The 21,355-nt window shown below is 39.0% G+C and overlaps 2 protein-coding genes across 2 annotated transcripts; both read left to right on the top strand.

The window, feature by feature from the left end:
* The first annotated feature begins 287 nt into the window (after positions 1-287).
* Positions 288-1,196, top strand: LOC129676331 (vomeronasal type-1 receptor 2-like). The gene has a single exon (XM_055606690.1). The coding sequence runs from the start codon at positions 288-290 to the stop codon at positions 1,194-1,196; it is 909 nt and encodes a 302-aa protein (XP_055462665.1).
* Positions 1,197-15,082: 13,886 nt separating this feature from the next.
* LOC129676330 (vomeronasal type-1 receptor 2-like) lies at positions 15,083-15,991 on the top strand. The gene has a single exon (XM_055606689.1). The coding sequence runs from the start codon at positions 15,083-15,085 to the stop codon at positions 15,989-15,991; it is 909 nt and encodes a 302-aa protein (XP_055462664.1).
* The last annotated feature ends 5,364 nt before the right edge of the window (positions 15,992-21,355 follow it).

The raw sequence follows: 21,355 nt of genomic DNA on the forward strand, positions 1-21,355 counted from the left end.
GTGAAACTTGGTGGCTCTCCTTCCATCAATATATCCACTGAGGTATTGAGCAGTATCACAGTAACATACATGGAACCTGAGTTCTTTGTCAACATTTGTAGGATGTTATTTTACAATAGAAGTAGGTTGGCCTCGAATAAATGAGCTTAAAGGACTCAGTTTCAATCCTCAAGTAGCTCCATGGATTCAAAATATCCTCTTCTTCCACAAACTACGTCTGTTTTTATTCATTTTGATCGAAAAATATCCAGAGCCATAACCTGAAGGAAATTGTGTAGAATCTCAGTATGGACTTCTGGAATCTGATATTCCAAATTATTTTTTTATCACAAACTATTATTGGAATTCAGGGAAATATGTCTTTTATATTCTACTATCTACTCCTTTACTACAGAAAACACATATTAAAGCCCACAGATTTGATTCTCCTGCACATAATGGCAGCCAATGCCTTGATCATTCTTTCCTTTGGAGTGCCTCACACCATGTCAGCTTTTGGGTTGAAGCAGTTTTTTAAAGATTTTACTTGTATATTCCTGATATACATCCAAGGAATTAGCAGGAGTGTGTCCATTGGCACCACCTGTGTTTTGAGTGTCTACCAGGTCATGAAGATCAGTCCCAGGGAATCCTGTTGGGAGGATTATAAACACAGAGCTGCCAAGTACATTGGCTCCTCCATTTCCATCCTCTGGGTCTTCTTTATGTTGATAAATTTCATTTCCATTATGCACTCATTTATCAGTATGAACAGTAAAAATGTGACAAGAAAACGAGATTATGGATACTGCACTATATTTGTCCGTAATGAAATCAGTGACTTGCTGTATGCAGTATTGGTGGTGTGTCCTGAAGTCTTTCTTTCTGTGCTCTTTGCCTGGTCCAGCATGTCTATGATTATCATTCTGTACAGACACAAGCAGAGGGTTCAACACATCCGCAGCACTCATGGTTCCAACAGAACCTCCCCTGACTCCAGGGCCACCCAGAACATCCTGCTCCTAGTTTCCACCTTTCTGGTTTTTTATACTCTCTCCTCCATCTTAAGAGGCTGCATTGTTCTTTTCCATAACCACAGTTGGTGGCTGGCGAACATTAATCCTGCCATTTCATTGTGTTTTCCATCATTTGGACACTTTGTTCTTATGAGTCCTTTCTCAATTTTGTCCAAGTTACGTGATCTGGATCAAAAGTAAAAATGTTTAATCTTATTTTATTGAAATGATATGTTTATTATGACCCTGAGTGTTTTACTTACTCCTTACTGTTTAGAGCTCAAACAGAAAGTTAAGCAGGCAGCACCTTGTCTTTCTAAGATTAACACCATGAGTGTTGGGGTTTATCAGCTGGTGGATTTAGAAGTCTACAGGAGCTGATCATAGTGCACATGGCTCATTGTACACTTAAGTCTTTCTCCCGGAGTCTTCCTCTTGCTATTCTGATATGCAAAGGAACTAATAATTAAATCCCCTGCCTTGTTGGCTTTTATCCTATCAGGCCATCTTGAGTGCTTGCTTATTTCACTGAGACCTTGAATGTCCTTAATTCTAACTACAATGAAGACTGAAACCATAGCTAGCCGGGAACTTTTATTCCGTGAGACCCTGCTCCAGTAACCACTGCTTCCTCCTGCACACATTCCAGAAAACTCCACTGGGAATAACTTCCCAGAAATTCCTGTTGGTTTGCTCTGGACCTTTAGCAACAGTTCTCTCCAACATTTGCCAAGAAGAAAACCGCATTTACTATCCACATAGCAAAACAAAACCACACCGTTCTTATGTATTGTACCTTGTACCAAGATCAATTTTAAATCAATAATTGTTTTGATATTATCTTAAATTTTCTGTGCTAGTATTTCATTGAGAATCATACATCTATACTCTACAGGGAAATTGGTCTATAATTTTCTCTTTTGATGTTTTTTTTATTCCTAATTTTTAACATCTGGGTATTCTTGGTTTTTAATCAAAAAGGAATGTAACTGAACTTTCAATTTTTTTTTCCACTGCTTTGAGTATTAACCATATTGGTTTTAGAAAGCCCAGCAGAATTCTGCTGTGGATCCATCTGGACACAGTACTTTTTAGGTGAAACATTTTCAAAATTATTGCTTCAGACTTTGTAATAAGTTTTGTTGCCATAATTTTATCTATTTATGTTCAGGTTCGTGGTTTTGCTATATGCTTTGACTGTTTTTATGCCAATGTCAAGTTTCTGTTTTCATTATGCTTCTTTGGTGTACTTTGATGTCAAGCATAGTAATCTTCCAGGTTTGTTCTTAAACCTTAGGAATGCCTAAGGTATTTATAGTGTTTTGTGATGTCATACTAATTCTAGTTATTTTTCGTTCTTTCTTTGTTTTTCTTTCTTTTATTTGATTTTAAATGTTTTATTTAATTTTAAATTTAAAATTCAGTGTATTAAACACTGGAGTGATATCTTTCTGTTTTATTGTTATTATTTATTACAATTTATTAAGTTTCTTTCTTTCTTTGTTTCTTTCTTTCTTTGTTTCTTTCTTTCTTTGTTTCTTTCTTTCTTTTTTTCTTACGATTTGATTTATCCACTTTGTATCCCTGATGCAGCTTCTTCCCTTGTCTCCTCCCAGCCCCACTCTCTTCTCTCCTTATGCTCCTTCCCAAGTATCTTGATAGTGGAGGCCCTCCTCCCCTTCTATCTGACCCTAGCCTATCTGGTCTTTTCATGGCTGGCTGTAACATATTCCTTTGTGGCCTGGCTAAGCTTCACCACGCAGGGAAAGGTAATCAGAGAGCTGGCCACTGAGTTCAAGTCAGAGACAGCCCCTGCCCCTCTTACTAGGGAACCTATTTGGAAATTTGTGTCAGCCTATTTGGAGTTAATGGCATCTGAGCAGTTTCTTGGCTCTGGCGTTATTCCAAAGTCCAGTGTCTCATAGACTGACTGTGACAGTCCTTCAGCAGAAGGGTTTGATCCTGAGAACTAGATAGTAAATTCCTTCCTACCATGGTAAACAGACAGCAGGTTCTGTGTAACCTTGAGTGAGCCCTCTTCTGTTTTGGCTAAGTAAAATTGCCTGTGTGAGAAACTGCTTGTGCTTTTCTGCCTACTTAAGTGTTAACGTGACATCCATTAAACTGACCCCTGGATCAGAGCGTAGACCTGATGTCCTTTTCTGTGTCGCTCTGTGTCTCTTTCTCCCAGCATTCTCTCAGGTGTTGTTTAGGTGCTGATGTGGGGCATCGCCCGAAACTGAGCAGCCTATGAAGTTCATCTGACCAGGTGGTCTATGTCCTTTCCATGCATTGTCCTTGGTTGCAGTATCAGTCTCTGTAGTCTTCCCTGGACCCAGGATATTCTGGCTCTGTTAGTCTGCTTGTGGAATTCCTATGCTCTCCAGGTCTTTCTACTCCCTCTTCTTCCATAAACTTTCCTGCACTCTGCCCAAAGTTTGGCTATGAGTTTCAGTATCTCGTTCAATACCCTGATGTGTAGAGAGTTTCAGAGGTCCCCTGTGGAAGGCTCCTGTCCTGTTCCTTGTATTCTCTTACTTCCAAAATCTATCTTGTAAATATTGACAACAGAATTTCAATAGGCAGTCCATTAAATCTGTGTGTTAATAGTTTTTGAAAAACATTCTTTGATTGAAAAGAGATTTTCTTTCTCTCTTAATGTTTTGGATGTTGCTTTCCACTCTCCTACTCCTCAGCGTTCTTTGCCATCTCTACTTTCAAGATTCTCATCCCTAGCTCTGTGCCCAGAAAGCTGCTGTCACATCTCTTTCCTCTCTACCACAATTCCCAATGGTTTTCAAAGACCCTCTTCCCCAATTTTTCACCCCTCATCTCATTCTAATATTCCAGCCTCCAAAAGATGCAGATAGTCATTGGAGACATGCCAGCTAAACAGAAATAGAAAGAAAAATAGATTACTGAGTACCTTCACCATTTCCCATTTCCCTTAAATCTAGTTACTCAGTCTTACCTCAGTGCTGCTACAGAAAACCAATGCAGCAATTTTTTCCCAACCCCCTATGTCTTGTTTAGATTTCACAAACCGTCTACTCCTAACCTCCCCCCTCCAATATTCACCTCTTTATCCAATCCCCCAACTGAAGCTGGCGTACCTGGTAATTCATGGGCCATCCTACCACAAGCCTAGGTATTTTGCATACAAACATTTTTACCCAGTCTCTTCCCCAAGGTGCACCATCCCAAACTCATCCCAAGCTCTGCAGCAAACCTCCTGTCGCAATCTTTTCTGCCTTCATGCTCACATCCTATGTGGATCCAGGAATCTTTCCCTTTTATCCCCCAAACCCGTTGCTTTATACTAACCCACATCCCCAGCAGGTAACCACTGTTAACCCAAGGACCACTCTTCCCATGGGGACAAGGGGTCTGAAGGCAGAACAATGGCTCTCCTCCTTCAGAGATCGAAATGCCCCATCTCATCTGTCTACATGTCTACTTCAGGAAACATGCTGCAGAGTCCCTTTTCTCTCTGACTGCACCAGCAGCAAGTCAAGCAGTCATTGAGAGATCCAACTGTACTTTAAGGGACATGCTGAACAAACAAAGAGGGGTATTAAAAACCCCCAGAGATAGATTACATAATGCTTTATTGACCTTAAATTTCTTAAATGTTAATGCACAACAAACAACACCTGTGCAGAGACACTGGGTCATAGAAAAAAAACCTGCTAAGTTATTTCAGCCTATATATTTCAAAGATACCCTAACTTCACCATGGAGAATAGGGAATGTGTTACACTTGGTAAGCGGGTTTGCTTATGTTCATGCAGGAGAAGAGAAATTATGGGTCCCTTCAAAACTAATAAAAATCAGATATGACAGAGGAAGACCACCTGAAGACCTTGACCACTCAAAAGAAGAGAGAAATAAGGAAGATCAAACAGAACAGGTAACATAATTTTATGATCCCTTTACCTGGGAACAACTCTGAAGCTGACTGACACATAAAAAATGTCTCCAGCCAGAACTCCAACAGTATATGGCTAATAAGTCCTTGGATATAATATCCTCAAAATGTATTATGTTAATCTCTTAATTGGCATAGATAAAATTTGCCTACAATTTAGTTGCATCGTGCATATCTCATACATTTATAACTTTAGAACTATATAATGTTTGTGAGAAATTATGTGTTTGCAGAACAAAAGAACTGGACACCAGAGATGCTGAATCAAACCTGACAGGAATTTTCTTCAGCGTGCTGAGATATTGACACATCTGTTCCAGCATCTTGCATGTTCCCACATTTGGTTTGTTCCTGCCTCAACTGCTTCGATTGCTGTTTCTCATCAAAGCCTGCTCCCAAGACAGCCTTGAAGAAAGCTACTAATCTTAATTGGCCCAGCATTTTAGACTGTTCCACAGAGGACTTTTATTAAGCCTGAAATTTCTCAACATTCAAAGACTGGACGACAAATGTTATTGCTTGCTTAATTAACCATTTTTACCAATTTTATTTGGGCCCCCTAACAGGATTTCTACATGTCCAAAATGTCAGTTCGAAGAAATCCATGAGAATGCCGTCCAATTGCCTTTAAAGGGGGTTGGGTATGTTTTTGGTTGTTTGCTATGGTTAGGAAATTTTATTGTCATTGGGAGATATTTATAAATTATTAATGATCTTATTCAGAGTGACACAAGGTTAGACTCAGGGATTTTTCTCTTTTCCTTTTTCTATCTTTCTTTCTTAGACAAGGAGAAAAGGGGTTAAAAAGAACGTGGTATACAAGGATATCCTATAGGAATAAGACAAAAGGTAGATTATTGAATCTACTCAACTGAGGGTTTCAATTGCTATTCTCAAATAAGGTTCATTTTAACTCTGGTGTAGGATTTTGCATATTGATGCAAAACAAGTATTTTTTGATACATTGGTATAAGCTCTAGTATATTGATACAGTTTCAAGGTTACTTCCAATACTTTTAAACTGCTATCAAAAACTGGTTAGGATATTAAGTAATGCAAGTTAATTGTTAGTTATTCAACTCATGGTCATGTCAGACACTAGTCTAATTTATCACAGAATAATACATCCTAGGTTTAAAAGATAGATATGGTTTTGTGGACAGATCAATTACATAAAGTTGGGTAGTCCTTAAAAACTTCGGAGACCTACAGAATATGGTACTTAAAAGTATCTTTTTTATTTTAAATCTTCTTTGACAATGAGACAAGTCATCTCCTGGCAGCACCTTGCCTACCTGAAAGAAGATAATGATCACCGAAGAAACTCCATATGGAGGTGGCTTCAGATGTGCCAAATGAGCCACTCGGGTAAAGAAAATACCCTTGCTTCATGACAGAGAAATTCTGCCAAAAATGGGGAAACTTAAATGCAGGACAAGTCAACTGCCGAACTCTTCCAAGACAGGGCAAGCAAGTCCTAAATAGTTCCTGCTTCATAGATATGTCTGTTAAATACTCTGAGCCAGAAGGCTGAAGATGATGCTCCAACGTTACAGAGAGTTATGGGTGAGTGTTCAGGCAGCAAACTGTCTCTGTCAATTTTTATTTTTTGGAAGCTGCTAACATGCACTTCCTATTTACTCTAAAAATTAATTTTATTCCTTCTCAAGACTCTGATGGGGTTGAAGACCAAATACTTATAGTGCCACAATAATAAATTAAGCTTAACTTGTTTAGAAGTTAAGAAGTCCTTTAATGTAGGTAACACCAATAAGGATAAAAGTTAATTTAGGAATAGAACTTTAAACTTGTTGAAAGGGTTAGACTAATTTTGTAACCTGTATGTCTTCTAAAGCCTATAGTTTTGAGTTTTAGGTTCAGGTAAGCTAAAGCCTCTTAGAACCTTTCCAGAGAATAGAGAAATGTGACTCTCTGTGAGGACAGATATAAAAAAAGAGCAAGCAATGACCTTCACTCAGCAAAAAGAAGGACCAGACCCTTGTCTTTGAGATAGCATTTCTTAGCAACGAACCCAGACTTCTTCTGAGTAGCTTCTGACCCCCAGCCAAAAGTCCGCAGTCCCCAATCTTCAAGGATGAGCTAACCACCCCCACCTTCAATTGCAGCTGCATCCACACTTGACGGGACTGGCCAAGCTTGAGCACCTAAGACTAACCAATTATCTTACTTTATAGCTTCCTCATCCAATCCTAAATTGCCAAAACTGCAACTTCAAATTTCCCACAATTTTTCTTTTAAAAACCTAAAGGCCTTTGACTCCTGGTGCCACTCTTTGCTGACTGGCAGGGGTGACCCCATTGTGCAATGGTTAATAAACCTCTTGCTTTTGCATTGGGTTGTGGTCTGTGGGAGTCTGGGAAGGGCACGATCTTGAACTCCTGAGCTGTGAGACCCCAGGTCTTACATTGTCAAGATAGGATAATCAGATACTTTCTTGTAAGTTGCTAAATACACATTGACTGGACATTGCACATGTAGATATTACCTAATAGTTTCCATAATTTTATAATTATTATTGTATTGAAAGAAAAGGAGCCTTTTATTGGGGAAATGTAAAGGGGGAAATGTTAGTATAATGTTCTTCTGAAATGTATACGCCTTACCCTTGTTCATTCAAATGCTAATTTCTTTCCCCCACTCTGTGGTTTCAGTCTGGACATTGCATTGTGATACTTATTCTAAGCATCACCTGTCTCAACTTTGTGTAAACATGCCAAAATAAAGCAACTAGCCTCAATGTTGAGCAATAGAAAGAAAACAGGAAGAGAGGGAGGAGCCAGAGGACAGGAAAGAGGAGAGGAGCCAGAGGAGAGGAACAGAGTGGGAGGCAAAAGGTGGGGGCAGAGCTAGGAGATCAGAGCTGAAGGAGAGATCTAAGATTTCACAAAAAGCAAGTATAATGAGTGAATCTAAATGTTAGGAAACTATGAGGGCTTGGAGGTTTAGGATGGGGTAACTATTGCCCAGCATTGTGTTCTAGGATAATTAAATAAATCCCAGTGTCTGTGTGGTGATTTGGGTATACAGCTGTTTAGGATTAACAGCAGCTTTACCAGAAGATATATCAATAATAAATATTATTATTTATTAATAATAATAAATATTTATTAATAAATAATTATTAATAAATAATATAAATAATAATATATTATTAATTAAATATAAATAATAAAAATAATTATTAATAAATAATTATTAATAAATAATAAATATTTATTATTAAATAAATAATAAATAAATGCCCACTTCTATCTGACACATCTACAACACAACTGCACTTGAAGCTCAGGGTTTAAAGTGCAGGAGATGTTGAAAAGATTGCAGAGTGAGAGGAAGAAGAACTTTGCTGTGACAATGTGTCTCTTAGAAAAGTTACAGAGGTGAAACCATGAAGCCTCATCAATGTCGCTACCTACACAAGAACGCAGTGAGGATGGCATGGATAGACTTGCTAAAATAGGGGATGAATTTCATGAGTCCTCAGTCATAGACAGAGAACTACAGACAAACAAGGAACACTGAGATTGGGAAAATAGTCTTGCTAAGGAAGTTCTACCAAAAGTAATCCAATACCATGTGGTCATCCATTTAATCTTATACATACAAATAATATAGGATGGACAAAGCAGGTATTTTTTAAATATAATTAGGACATTCAAAAATGGACACCATGATTTTGAATGATTGAGGGCAGTATATGAAAAAGGTTGAAGTAAAGAATGAGAAGGAGAAATGATGTAATTTTCTTTAAATTTCAATAGAAAAGAATATTTCTTAAAATATTTAAAGTTTACTTCACAATATCAATATTTTTCCCTAGAATATGTTTATTTCTTTACTATAAAATCAACTTATTACATTATACTAATTGTTCTAATGATCCCCAAATGCTAATTGTGACATCTTGAATTCCCTTTTACTCCTAATTCAATAAGTAGTCTTTCCAGATTTTGCTGACCATGTTCCTTTCCTTAATGCTCTATATGGGGGCAGGTTAGGTGCTTGAGAGTTAAGAAATAAATTCAGGACAACCAAGAAAAATGTGAATAGCCTGTAATGTTGGGAGTCTATGCTCTCTATAAGTTAAGTCCCCCATTGCTAAAGATGACATTCAGTTGAGTCAAAGAACATGGAAAAATTGAGCAGAAGCTTCATCTCTTTTGTATCCATTTTATGTTCCTAGATTTAATCTTTAATCTTACCCTGGTGTGAACCCTGAGGGCTGTAACAACAACAAGACTGTTGCAATAGTGTCATGAACATCGTGGGAGTAATCAGTGGGTTCATGACTGAACTGAAGGCCAAAGTAAAAAATGGTGCCCCTGCATGGCACTATTATCAGGGTGAAAATATATGGCTATAAATTTAAACTGACCCTGGAGATGAACCCAGTACTAAGAGTCAGCTAAGTGGACAAAGAATAAACTTCCTCCAAAGCTCTTATTTTTCAACAGGGCATTAGCTCATACCACTGTCCTCATCAGAGAAGTATCAAGCCCCAGTCTTTCTTGATTAACATAGTCATGAATGATCATTCAACACGCTGAGAATAAGAGACTCTGAAGTGCACTGATAAAATCAAATATCTATATCACAACTTTTCTTCCAAAACTCCAGGATCATCAAGGCAGGCGAGGCAGAAATGGTTCAAAACCAGAGATAGTAGATGATTCCAAGGAAACAGGTTTTGTCCAGACAGAACATGACGCGTTCCCATGTGAATTTTCTTGCTATGACAGTATGCATGAAAACTCCAGAAGACTAAGCTGGACAGAGTCCCAGCAGGGAGGAAGAAGACAAAGAACACCACATGCAGCTGAAGAGATATTTGCCACAGATGGCTTCAGGTGAAAGAACATATCATATTTTTTTAAGGGTTTTGAAATTTAGAGGCTATTCAAGCTTCTAGTTATGCCTCAGAACCAGGCACATACCAGTTGACTAAGTGGACATAAGTGGGATGCTTCTTTGTTTGGAACACATGCAGTTTGGAGAGAATTGGTGGCAGGATAGGGAAGAGACTGGAAAGGAGATAGTGGTGGATGAACTTGAGTAAAATACACATAAAAGTATACAATACTCAAAGAAAAATTTTGTTAGTAAGTATTCTAAACCTTTAAAAAAAGAATTTAGCTTAGTTTTGTTTATAAAAGTCATTAAAGGCTGTAAAAAAATAAAATACGGAGACTTCTCTAACATTCTTCTCAATGGGCCTCAAAGTTGCTAGCATCTTTCCTGGGAGGCTTGTCAAACTTTAGCTGTTATGAAAATGAAAATTCATGGTTTCTCAAAACACCTTTTCTCATGGAGGTGTTCAAAAGTGACTCTTAATTATGTTTGTTTTTTAGCAACTGGAAAAGATTCAAAATGATTTGGAATCCCAAAGCCAGCATTGTTTTTGCCACTGATGGTAAAATGAAAATTACAGCTCTGGAGGGAGGTGAGGTCACAGAGTCACAGACCTCAGGCTTCAGGTGACTCCTACAGCACTGCTTATTAGTGAGTCTGGGATGTGCCCAGTGAACCCACCATCCTGCAGAGGCAAGAAGCTGGTGAGTATGCTGAATTTTAGCCTGAGCTGCAGAGGCAGCAAAGAAGTTGGCCTGCATAATTGTTCATTTCTAGTATTAGAAATCTGAGGTATAAAGAGATCTGTGGAACAGAGAGAGAATGCACAGAACAATTCCACAGCTGAGATGTTAGTGATAAAAGATAAGCACACCTAATGGTTTTCTAGTCCCTGCTGTTTCCTCCAGTAATGTAAGTCCCTGACTGAGGGCGACTGTGCTTATCAGCAGGGAATGAACTCCATCTGTGAAGGCGCTGAAGGATTGTGGCAATAAGTCAACGTGATAATTTATCTTGCCTAACATGATGTGTAGAGTATCTTTGCAGTGTGAGTTTTATATTTGAAAATACCATATTTTCACCTCCATAGGAAATGCATAAGAACACAAACCTGGAGGTTATAGCACATGAAACTTTCTGGAAAAGAGGTATTAGCCCATGGCAGGTCAGTATCCAAGTGAGTTCCCTAGTAAGGAAAACAGGACCTGTCTCTGACAGAAACTCAGTGTTTAGTTCTTTGATCACCTCCTCCTTAGGGGGGAGCAGCATTACCAGGCCATAGTGGATGATAATGCATCCAGTCCTGAGGAGACTTGATAGGTGAGGGTCAGACAGAGGGGGAGAAAGACCTTTTTTATCAGTGGACTTGGAGAGAGTCATGGGAAGAGATGAGGGAGGGAGGGTAGGTTTGGGAGTAAATGAGAGAGGGGGCTATAGCTGGGATACAAAGTGAATAAACTCTAATTAATATAAAAATTAAAATTAAAAAATATTTATTATGAATTATTCACTTTGTATCCCCGCTGCAGCATCTCCTTGCAGTACCACCTACCCTTCCCCTTCTCCCCCTTTCCCTATTCCCCCTGATAGGTGAGGACCTCCTTCCCTAGACTATCTGGTCTCATTAGGGCTGGCTGCATCATTTTCCTCTGTTGCCTGGTAAGGCTGCACCTTCCATGGGGATGAGTGCAAAGAGCCAACCACTGAGTTCATATCAGCGACAGCCCTTGTACCCATTATTAGAGAACCCACTTGGAAACTGAGCATCCTATCAGCTTCCTCTGAACAGTGGGTCTAGGTCCTTTCCATGCATTGTCCTTGGCTGGAGTATTGGTCTGTCTAGGCCCCCTGGGCCCAGGTTTTTTGGCTCTGTTTTTCTCCTTGTGAATTTCCTGTCCCCTCCAGTTCTTTCAATCTCCCTCTTCTTCCATAAGTTTTCCAGCACCCAAAATATGTCTCACCATTCAATAAGGACTTTTGTTCAACTGTTTTCAGAGCAGCTTTATCTGTAATAGCCAGAATCTGAAAACAACCTAGATGTCACATCTTGATGGAGGAATGGATACAGAAAGTGTGGTACACTTATACAATGGAATACTATTCAGCAATTAAAAACAAGGAAATCATGAAATTTGCAGCCAAATGGTGAGAACTAAAACATTGTGAGGTAACCGAGGAGCAGAAGGACACACATGGTATACACTCACTTATACGTAGACATTAGCCATATCATATAGGATAAACATACTGAAATCTATAATCCTAAAGATGCTGAACAACAAGGGGGACTCTAGGTAACATGCTCAATCCTCATTCCAAAGGGCAAACAAAATAGACAGGAGAAGTAGGAGAAGACCAGTAACAGGACAGGAGCCTTCCACATAGGACCGCTGAAAGACTCTACCTATCAGAGTACCAAAGGAGATACAGAGACTCAAAGCCAAACTTTGGCCAAAGGTATTCTTATTTTTCCTACACTTATTAGTTACAGATACTTTAACTAGGTTTGTATGAATGACAAGTGGTGAGAGGATGGCTTGAAAACTTCCTCTTGCACTTGGAAAGGTAACAGTATGTGCATCAGCAATGACAGCCAGGACCAAAGGAATCCTGAGTGATCTCCCCTGGTTCCATCATGCTCTCCTGCTAAAAGCAACCTGATGCAATGCCTTCCCTCACTATTTCTTGTTGCTGTTGATTGAAAACAAGGCTTTATGCAGGGCTGAGCTCTACACTCCAGTTATAATTGCCTCAAACTTAGTTCGTTATTTCAGTTCGGACAATGTTAAAGTGTACACAATTTTCTGATTCCTTTTTACATATCTCACATTCATCATTGCTATTTGAATGTATTATACGTTTTATTTATAATGCATTTATCAATATAATAAGTACTATGTATACTCAGAATGTTAAAGGAGATATTTTACTAAGTTAACCTTCTTTTTATGCTTTTCACCATACATTTAGTGTTCCTGTGCATATTTTGAAGAATAATGGCGTTAGTTATTAAGTTGTAGTTACCAATGCAGCCTTTTCCCATGCCATCAGAGCAATGCATATTGCAGGTGGAGTTATAACATCAGTTCTATCTTTTGTTTGTGAGATGAAACTGGCAGATAGGACAGTTTTCTGTCACAAGAGATCATGTTTAGAACACTTCAATTTTAGTAATATCTCAGAAGCCTTATTGGCACTTCACATTTGCCTATGAAATAAACCTTTATTTCAAAATCAGAAAATATTTTTACAAAGATTTTTTTTTAAATCTATTTTATTTTGTGTGCCCTTTTTGTCTCCTATTTTTACAAGCTGTGAGTATCTGTGCAGTCTTCCAGCAGAGGAAAATCTCACAACACTTAGTTCATGGTGTTCAACCACAGATGTTAGCTTGGTGGCTGCTTGGCTTCTGGTGCATGGTGACCTCAGTACATGCCCACCCAGCTGGCCAGCAGCAACCATCTGTGCACCTCCAGCATGAGGCCATGAGACCTGCAGAGACTGGAACAGGTAGGCATCCTTCGGTCTTGTGTGTGACAGTTAATCGATCATGCGCTATCACTGGGCTTGTGTAGGTGATCTGCAGGTCAATGCTCCCATGATTGTTACTAGGGGATGGAAAAGGTCAACTAACTTTTGTGTTAATTCTTAAAATTGGGATGACTGTTCCTCTGGCTCTTATAATCCACCTGCCTCTTCTATTACAGTGTTACCTGAGCCTCATATGCAGGAGAAGTATTGTAGGTGGATCAGCTGGGGCTTGGCACCACACAGTCACTAGTTTCTGGATTTCTATCAGGTAGGATTTTTTCTAATGACCTTTTTTTTGCAAGGAGAATTTTTTTCCCCGAGTGTTTAGAGCTACAGCAAGGTTTGGTGAGAGGAGGAGAAAATAGTCTTTCTTAGGGAAGAGATGAAAAGTGGTTATCCTGTTTGAAATGGTGAAGACTGAAATCATGTACATACAGAGACATCCTACCGACTGAGCAAAGATCCCTAGAATACATCTAGAGGCAAGCAAGCAGAAAAACAGATCACACCAGCTCCTAGGACTGCTCAAGGATTCTCACAGACCCATGCGTGTTATGAAAAGTAATGCACTGGCAAATGGAATCTGCTGAGCCCACAGTATCTCTGGAACAACTAAGAAAATCTAAGTCTTTTGATAAGATGCTCTTGAAAAGTGAACTCACAAAACCGGGAATTAAGGTGGCCAAACAGAGCTGAGTGCAGCTGACAGTGATGAATGCATAGTCCTCCTGCTCCTTCTGAATCAGCAGGCCTCCAGCACAAAGGGCTTGCCTGATGTCTGTGTACTCTCACAACAGGGCGATATGCTAAGAAACAGGTAAAATACTCAATAGAACTGACCCTAGGCCCCCACAAACCAGCCCTCAGCATGGAGCCACTGCCTCTGAGGCCTGTACTGTTGTACTCTTGGGAGAAGCAGAGCACAGAGCAGTGGTCTGTGAGGACTATGAGGGCTGGGAAGTGAATATCATAGGAGCTGATGATGTGAAATCCCCCAAAACATCAATAAAAGTATTATATTTAAAGAAAAACATGGAGCAGTCCCAGAAACACACTTCCTAGGTGACAGTTGCAAGGAGGAGTGAAAAAGAAGGAGTTTATCAGAATGATATAATTTTCAGCTGAGTTTGGAGAACAGGGCAGTTCACTTTGCCATGGAACTTCTCCTGAAAGAGATAAAAGTGGGGTGAGGAAGGTATCCATTTCAGGTTAAACAAAAGATAGCTCCAGCTGAGAACAGGAATATTTTGAATACTATTATAACTTACTTATTAGTTATATTTTAAGTTTAGATAAGATATACCTTAATAATCAATATATTCAAGATTTTTGTTGTTATGAAAATTATCCTCGTCTACATTATATCTAGCAAATATAAGCAAGTACCGGAATACTCTTTGTTAGTGTATGATTTCAGCTTTTCACTGTTTTTCGTAGGCTAACTCTATATTATCTTGAATGATGCATCTTCTGTGAAACTTGGTGGCTCTCCTTCCATCAATATATCCACTGAGGTATTGAGCAGTATCACAGTAACATACATGGAACCTGAGTTCTTTGTCAACATTTGTAGGATGTTATTTTACAATAGAAGTAGGTTGGCCTCGAATAAATGAGCTTAAAGGACTCAGTTTCAATCCTCAAGTAGCTCCATGGATTCAAAATATCCTCTTCTTCCACAAACTACGTCTGTTTTTATTCATTTTGATCGAAAAATATCCAGAGCCATAACCTGAAGGAAATTGTGTAGAATCTCAGTATGGACTTCTGGAATCTGATATTCCAAATTATTTTTTTATCACAAACTATTATTGGAATTCAGGGAAATATGTCTTTTATATTCTACTATCTACTCCTTTACTACAGAAAACACATATTAAAGCCCACAGATTTGATTCTCCTGCACATAATGGCAGCCAATGCCTTGATCATTCTTTCCTTTGGAGTGCCTCACACCATGTCAGCTTTTGGGTTGAAGCAGTTTTTTAAAGATTTTACTTGTATATTCCTGATATACATCCAAGGAATTAGCAGGAGTGTGTCCATTGGCACCACCTGTGTTTTGAGTGTCTACCAGGTCATGAAGATCAGTCCCAGGGAATCCTGTTGGGAGGATTATAAACACAGAGCTGCCAAGTACATTGGCTCCTCCATTTCCATCCTCTGGGTCTTCTTTATGTTGATAAATTTCATTTCCATTATGCACTCATTTATCAGTATGAACAGTAAAAATGTGACAAGAAAACGAGATTATGGATACTGCACTATATTTGTCCGTAATGAAATCAGTGACTTGCTGTATGCAGTATTGGTGGTGTGTCCTGAAGTCTTTCTTTCTGTGCTCTTTGCCTGGTCCAGCATGTCTATGATTATCATTCTGTACAGACACAAGCAGAGGGTTCAACACATCCGCAGCACTCATGGTTCCAACAGAACCTCCCCTGACTCCAGGGCCACCCAGAACATCCTGCTCCTAGTTTCCACCTTTCTGGTTTTTTATACTCTCTCCTCCATCTTAAGAGGCTGCATTGTTCTTTTCCATAACCACAGTTGGTGGCTGGCGAACATTAATCCTGCCATTTCATTGTGTTTTCCATCATTTGGACACTTTGTTCTTATGAGTCCTTTCTCAATTTTGTCCAAGTTACGTGATCTGGATCAAAAGTAAAAATGTTTAATCTTATTTTATTGAAATGATATGTTTATTATGACCCTGAGTGTTTTACTTACTCCTTACTGTTTAGAGCTCAAACAGAAAGTTAAGCAGGCAGCACCTTGTCTTTCTAAGATTAACACCATGAGTGTTGGGGTTTATCAGCTGGTGGATTTAGAAGTCTACAGGAGCTGATCATAGTGCACATGGCTCATTGTACACTTAAGTCTTTCTCCCGGAGTCTTCCTCTTGCTATTCTGATATGCAAAGGAACTAATAATTAAATCCCCTGCCTTGTTGGCTTTTATCCTATCAGGCCATCTTGAGTGCTTGCTTATTTCACTGAGACCTTGAATGTCCTTAATTCTAACTACAATGAAGACTGAAACCATAGCTAGCCGGGAACTTTTATTCCGTGAGACCCTGCTCCAGTAACCACTGCTTCCTCCTGCACACATTCCAGAAAACTCCACTGGGAATAACTTCCCAGAAATTCCTGTTGGTTTGCTCTGGACCTTTAGCAACAGTTCTCTCCAACATTTGCCAAGAAGAAAACCGCATTTACTATCCACATAGCAAAACAAAACCACACCGTTCTTATGTATTGTACCTTGTACCAAGATCAATTTTAAATCAATAATTGTTTTGATATTATCTTAAATTTTCTGTGCTAGTATTTCATTGAGAATCATACATCTATACTCTACAGGGAAATTGGTCTATAATTTTCTCTTTTGATGTTTTTTTTATTCCTAATTTTTAACATCTGGGTATTCTTGGTTTTTAATCAAAAAGGAATGTAACTGAACTTTCAATTTTTTTTTCCACTGCTTTGAGTATTAACCATATTGGTTTTAGAAAGCCCAGCAGAATTCTGCTGTGGATCCATCTGGACACAGTACTTTTTAGGTGAAACATTTTCAAAATTATTGCTTCAGACTTTGTAATAAGTTTTGTTGCCATAATTTTATCTATTTATGTTCAGGTTCGTGGTTTTGCTATATGCTTTGACTGTTTTTATGCCAATGTCAAGTTTCTGTTTTCATTATGCTTCTTTGGTGTACTTTGATGTCAAGCATAGTAATCTTCCAGGTTTGTTCTTAAACCTTAGGAATGCCTAAGGTATTTATAGTGTTTTGTGATGTCATACTAATTCTAGTTATTTTTCGTTCTTTCTTTGTTTTTCTTTCTTTTATTTGATTTTAAATGTTTTATTTAATTTTAAATTTAAAATTCAGTGTATTAAACACTGGAGTGATATCTTTCTGTTTTATTGTTATTATTTATTACAATTTATTAAGTTTCTTTCTTTCTTTGTTTCTTTCTTTCTTTGTTTCTTTCTTTCTTTGTTTCTTTCTTTCTTTTTTTCTTACGATTTGATTTATCCACTTTGTATCCCTGATGCAGCTTCTTCCCTTGTCTCCTCCCAGCCCCACTCTCTTCTCTCCTTATGCTCCTTCCCAAGTATCTTGATAGTGGAGGCCCTCCTCCCCTTCTATCTGACCCTAGCCTATCTGGTCTTTTCATGGCTGGCTGTAACATATTCCTTTGTGGCCTGGCTAAGCTTCACCACGCAGGGAAAGGTAATCAGAGAGCTGGCCACTGAGTTCAAGTCAGAGACAGCCCCTGCCCCTCTTACTAGGGAACCTATTTGGAAATTTGTGTCAGCCTATTTGGAGTTAATGGCATCTGAGCAGTTTCTTGGCTCTGGCGTTATTCCAAAGTCCAGTGTCTCATAGACTGACTGTGACAGTCCTTCAGCAGAAGGGTTTGATCCTGAGAACTAGATAGTAAATTCCTTCCTACCATGGTAAACAGACAGCAGGTTCTGTGTAACCTTGAGTGAGCCCTCTTCTGTTTTGGCTAAGTAAAATTGCCTGTGTGAGAAACTGCTTGTGCTTTTCTGCCTACTTAAGTGTTAACGTGACATCCATTAAACTGACCCCTGGATCAGAGCGTAGACCTGATGTCCTTTTCTGTGTCGCTCTGTGTCTCTTTCTCCCAGCATTCTCTCAGGTGTTGTTTAGGTGCTGATGTGGGGCATCGCCCGAAACTGAGCAGCCTATGAAGTTCATCTGACCAGGTGGTCTATGTCCTTTCCATGCATTGTCCTTGGTTGCAGTATCAGTCTCTGTAGTCTTCCCTGGACCCAGGATATTCTGGCTCTGTTAGTCTGCTTGTGGAATTCCTATGCTCTCCAGGTCTTTCTACTCCCTCTTCTTCCATAAACTTTCCTGCACTCTGCCCAAAGTTTGGCTATGAGTTTCAGTATCTCGTTCAATACCCTGATGTGTAGAGAGTTTCAGAGGTCCCCTGTGGAAGGCTCCTGTCCTGTTCCTTGTATTCTCTTACTTCCAAAATCTATCTTGTAAATATTGACAACAGAATTTCAATAGGCAGTCCATTAAATCTGTGTGTTAATAGTTTTTGAAAAACATTCTTTGATTGAAAAGAGATTTTCTTTCTCTCTTAATGTTTTGGATGTTGCTTTCCACTCTCCTACTCCTCAGCGTTCTTTGCCATCTCTACTTTCAAGATTCTCATCCCTAGCTCTGTGCCCAGAAAGCTGCTGTCACATCTCTTTCCTCTCTACCACAATTCCCAATGGTTTTCAAAGACCCTCTTCCCCAATTTTTCACCCCTCATCTCATTCTAATATTCCAGCCTCCAAAAGATGCAGATAGTCATTGGAGACATGCCAGCTAAACAGAAATAGAAAGAAAAATAGATTACTGAGTACCTTCACCATTTCCCATTTCCCTTAAATCTAGTTACTCAGTCTTACCTCAGTGCTGCTACAGAAAACCAATGCAGCAATTTTTTCCCAACCCCCTATGTCTTGTTTAGATTTCACAAACCGTCTACTCCTAACCTCCCCCCTCCAATATTCACCTCTTTATCCAATCCCCCAACTGAAGCTGGCGTACCTGGTAATTCATGGGCCATCCTACCACAAGCCTAGGTATTTTGCATACAAACATTTTTACCCAGTCTCTTCCCCAAGGTGCACCATCCCAAACTCATCCCAAGCTCTGCAGCAAACCTCCTGTCGCAATCTTTTCTGCCTTCATGCTCACATCCTATGTGGATCCAGGAATCTTTCCCTTTTATCCCCCAAACCCGTTGCTTTATACTAACCCACATCCCCAGCAGGTAACCACTGTTAACCCAAGGACCACTCTTCCCATGGGGACAAGGGGTCTGAAGGCAGAACAATGGCTCTCCTCCTTCAGAGATCGAAATGCCCCATCTCATCTGTCTACATGTCTACTTCAGGAAACATGCTGCAGAGTCCCTTTTCTCTCTGACTGCACCAGCAGCAAGTCAAGCAGTCATTGAGAGATCCAACTGTACTTTAAGGGACATGCTGAACAAACAAAGAGGGGTATTAAAAACCCCCAGAGATAGATTACATAATGCTTTATTGACCTTAAATTTCTTAAATGTTAATGCACAACAAACAACACCTGTGCAGAGACACTGGGTCATAGAAAAAAAACCTGCTAAGTTATTTCAGCCTATATATTTCAAAGATACCCTAACTTCACCATGGAGAATAGGGAATGTGTTACACTTGGTAAGCGGGTTTGCTTATGTTCATGCAGGAGAAGAGAAATTATGGGTCCCTTCAAAACTAATAAAAATCAGATATGACAGAGGAAGACCACCTGAAGACCTTGACCACTCAAAAGAAGAGAGAAATAAGGAAGATCAAACAGAACAGGTAACATAATTTTATGATCCCTTTACCTGGGAACAACTCTGAAGCTGACTGACACATAAAAAATGTCTCCAGCCAGAACTCCAACAGTATATGGCTAATAAGTCCTTGGATATAATATCCTCAAAATGTATTATGTTAATCTCTTAATTGGCATAGATAAAATTTGCCTACAATTTAGTTGCATCGTGCATATCTCATACATTTATAACTTTAGAACTATATAATGTTTGTGAGAAATTATGTGTTTGCAGAACAAAAGAACTGGACACCAGAGATGCTGAATCAAACCTGACAGGAATTTTCTTCAGCGTGCTGAGATATTGACACATCTGTTCCAGCATCTTGCATGTTCCCACATTTGGTTTGTTCCTGCCTCAACTGCTTCGATTGCTGTTTCTCATCAAAGCCTGCTCCCAAGACAGCCTTGAAGAAAGCTACTAATCTTAATTGGCCCAGCATTTTAGACTGTTCCACAGAGGACTTTTATTAAGCCTGAAATTTCTCAACATTCAAAGACTGGACGACAAATGTTATTGCTTGCTTAATTAACCATTTTTACCAATTTTATTTGGGCCCCCTAACAGGATTTCTACATGTCCAAAATGTCAGTTCGAAGAAATCCATGAGAATGCCGTCCAATTGCCTTTAAAGGGGGTTGGGTATGTTTTTGGTTGTTTGCTATGGTTAGGAAATTTTATTGTCATTGGGAGATATTTATAAATTATTAATGATCTTATTCAGAGTGACACAAGGTTAGACTCAGGGATTTTTCTCTTTTCCTTTTTCTATCTTTCTTTCTTAGACAAGGAGAAAAGGGGTTAAAAAGAACGTGGTATACAAGGATATCCTATAGGAATAAGACAAAAGGTAGATTATTGAATCTACTCAACTGAGGGTTTCAATTGCTATTCTCAAATAAGGTTCATTTTAACTCTGGTGTAGGATTTTGCATATTGATGCAAAACAAGTATTTTTTGATACATTGGTATAAGCTCTAGTATATTGATACAGTTTCAAGGTTACTTCCAATACTTTTAAACTGCTATCAAAAACTGGTTAGGATATTAAGTAATGCAAGTTAATTGTTAGTTATTCAACTCATGGTCATGTCAGACACTAGTCTAATTTATCACAGAATAATACATCCTAGGTTTAAAAGATAGATATGGTTTTGTGGACAGATCAATTACATAAAGTTGGGTAGTCCTTAAAAACTTCGGAGACCTACAGAATATGGTACTTAAAAGTATCTTTTTTATTTTAAATCTTCTTTGACAATGAGACAAGTCATCTCCTGGCAGCACCTTGCCTACCTGAAAGAAGATAATGATCACCGAAGAAACTCCATATGGAGGTGGCTTCAGATGTGCCAAATGAGCCACTCGGGTAAAGAAAATACCCTTGCTTCATGACAGAGAAATTCTGCCAAAAATGGGGAAACTTAAATGCAGGACAAGTCAACTGCCGAACTCTTCCAAGACAGGGCAAGCAAGTCCTAAATAGTTCCTGCTTCATAGATATGTCTGTTAAATACTCTGAGCCAGAAGGCTGAAGATGATGCTCCAACGTTACAGAGAGTTATGGGTGAGTGTTCAGGCAGCAAACTGTCTCTGTCAATTTTTATTTTTTGGAAGCTGCTAACATGCACTTCCTAT

This window comes from Psammomys obesus, unplaced genomic scaffold (assembly GCF_907164565.1).
Source record: "Psammomys obesus unplaced genomic scaffold, mPsaObe1.curated_primary_1811, whole genome shotgun sequence".
NCBI classification, from domain to species: Eukaryota; Metazoa; Chordata; class Mammalia; order Rodentia; family Muridae; genus Psammomys; species Psammomys obesus.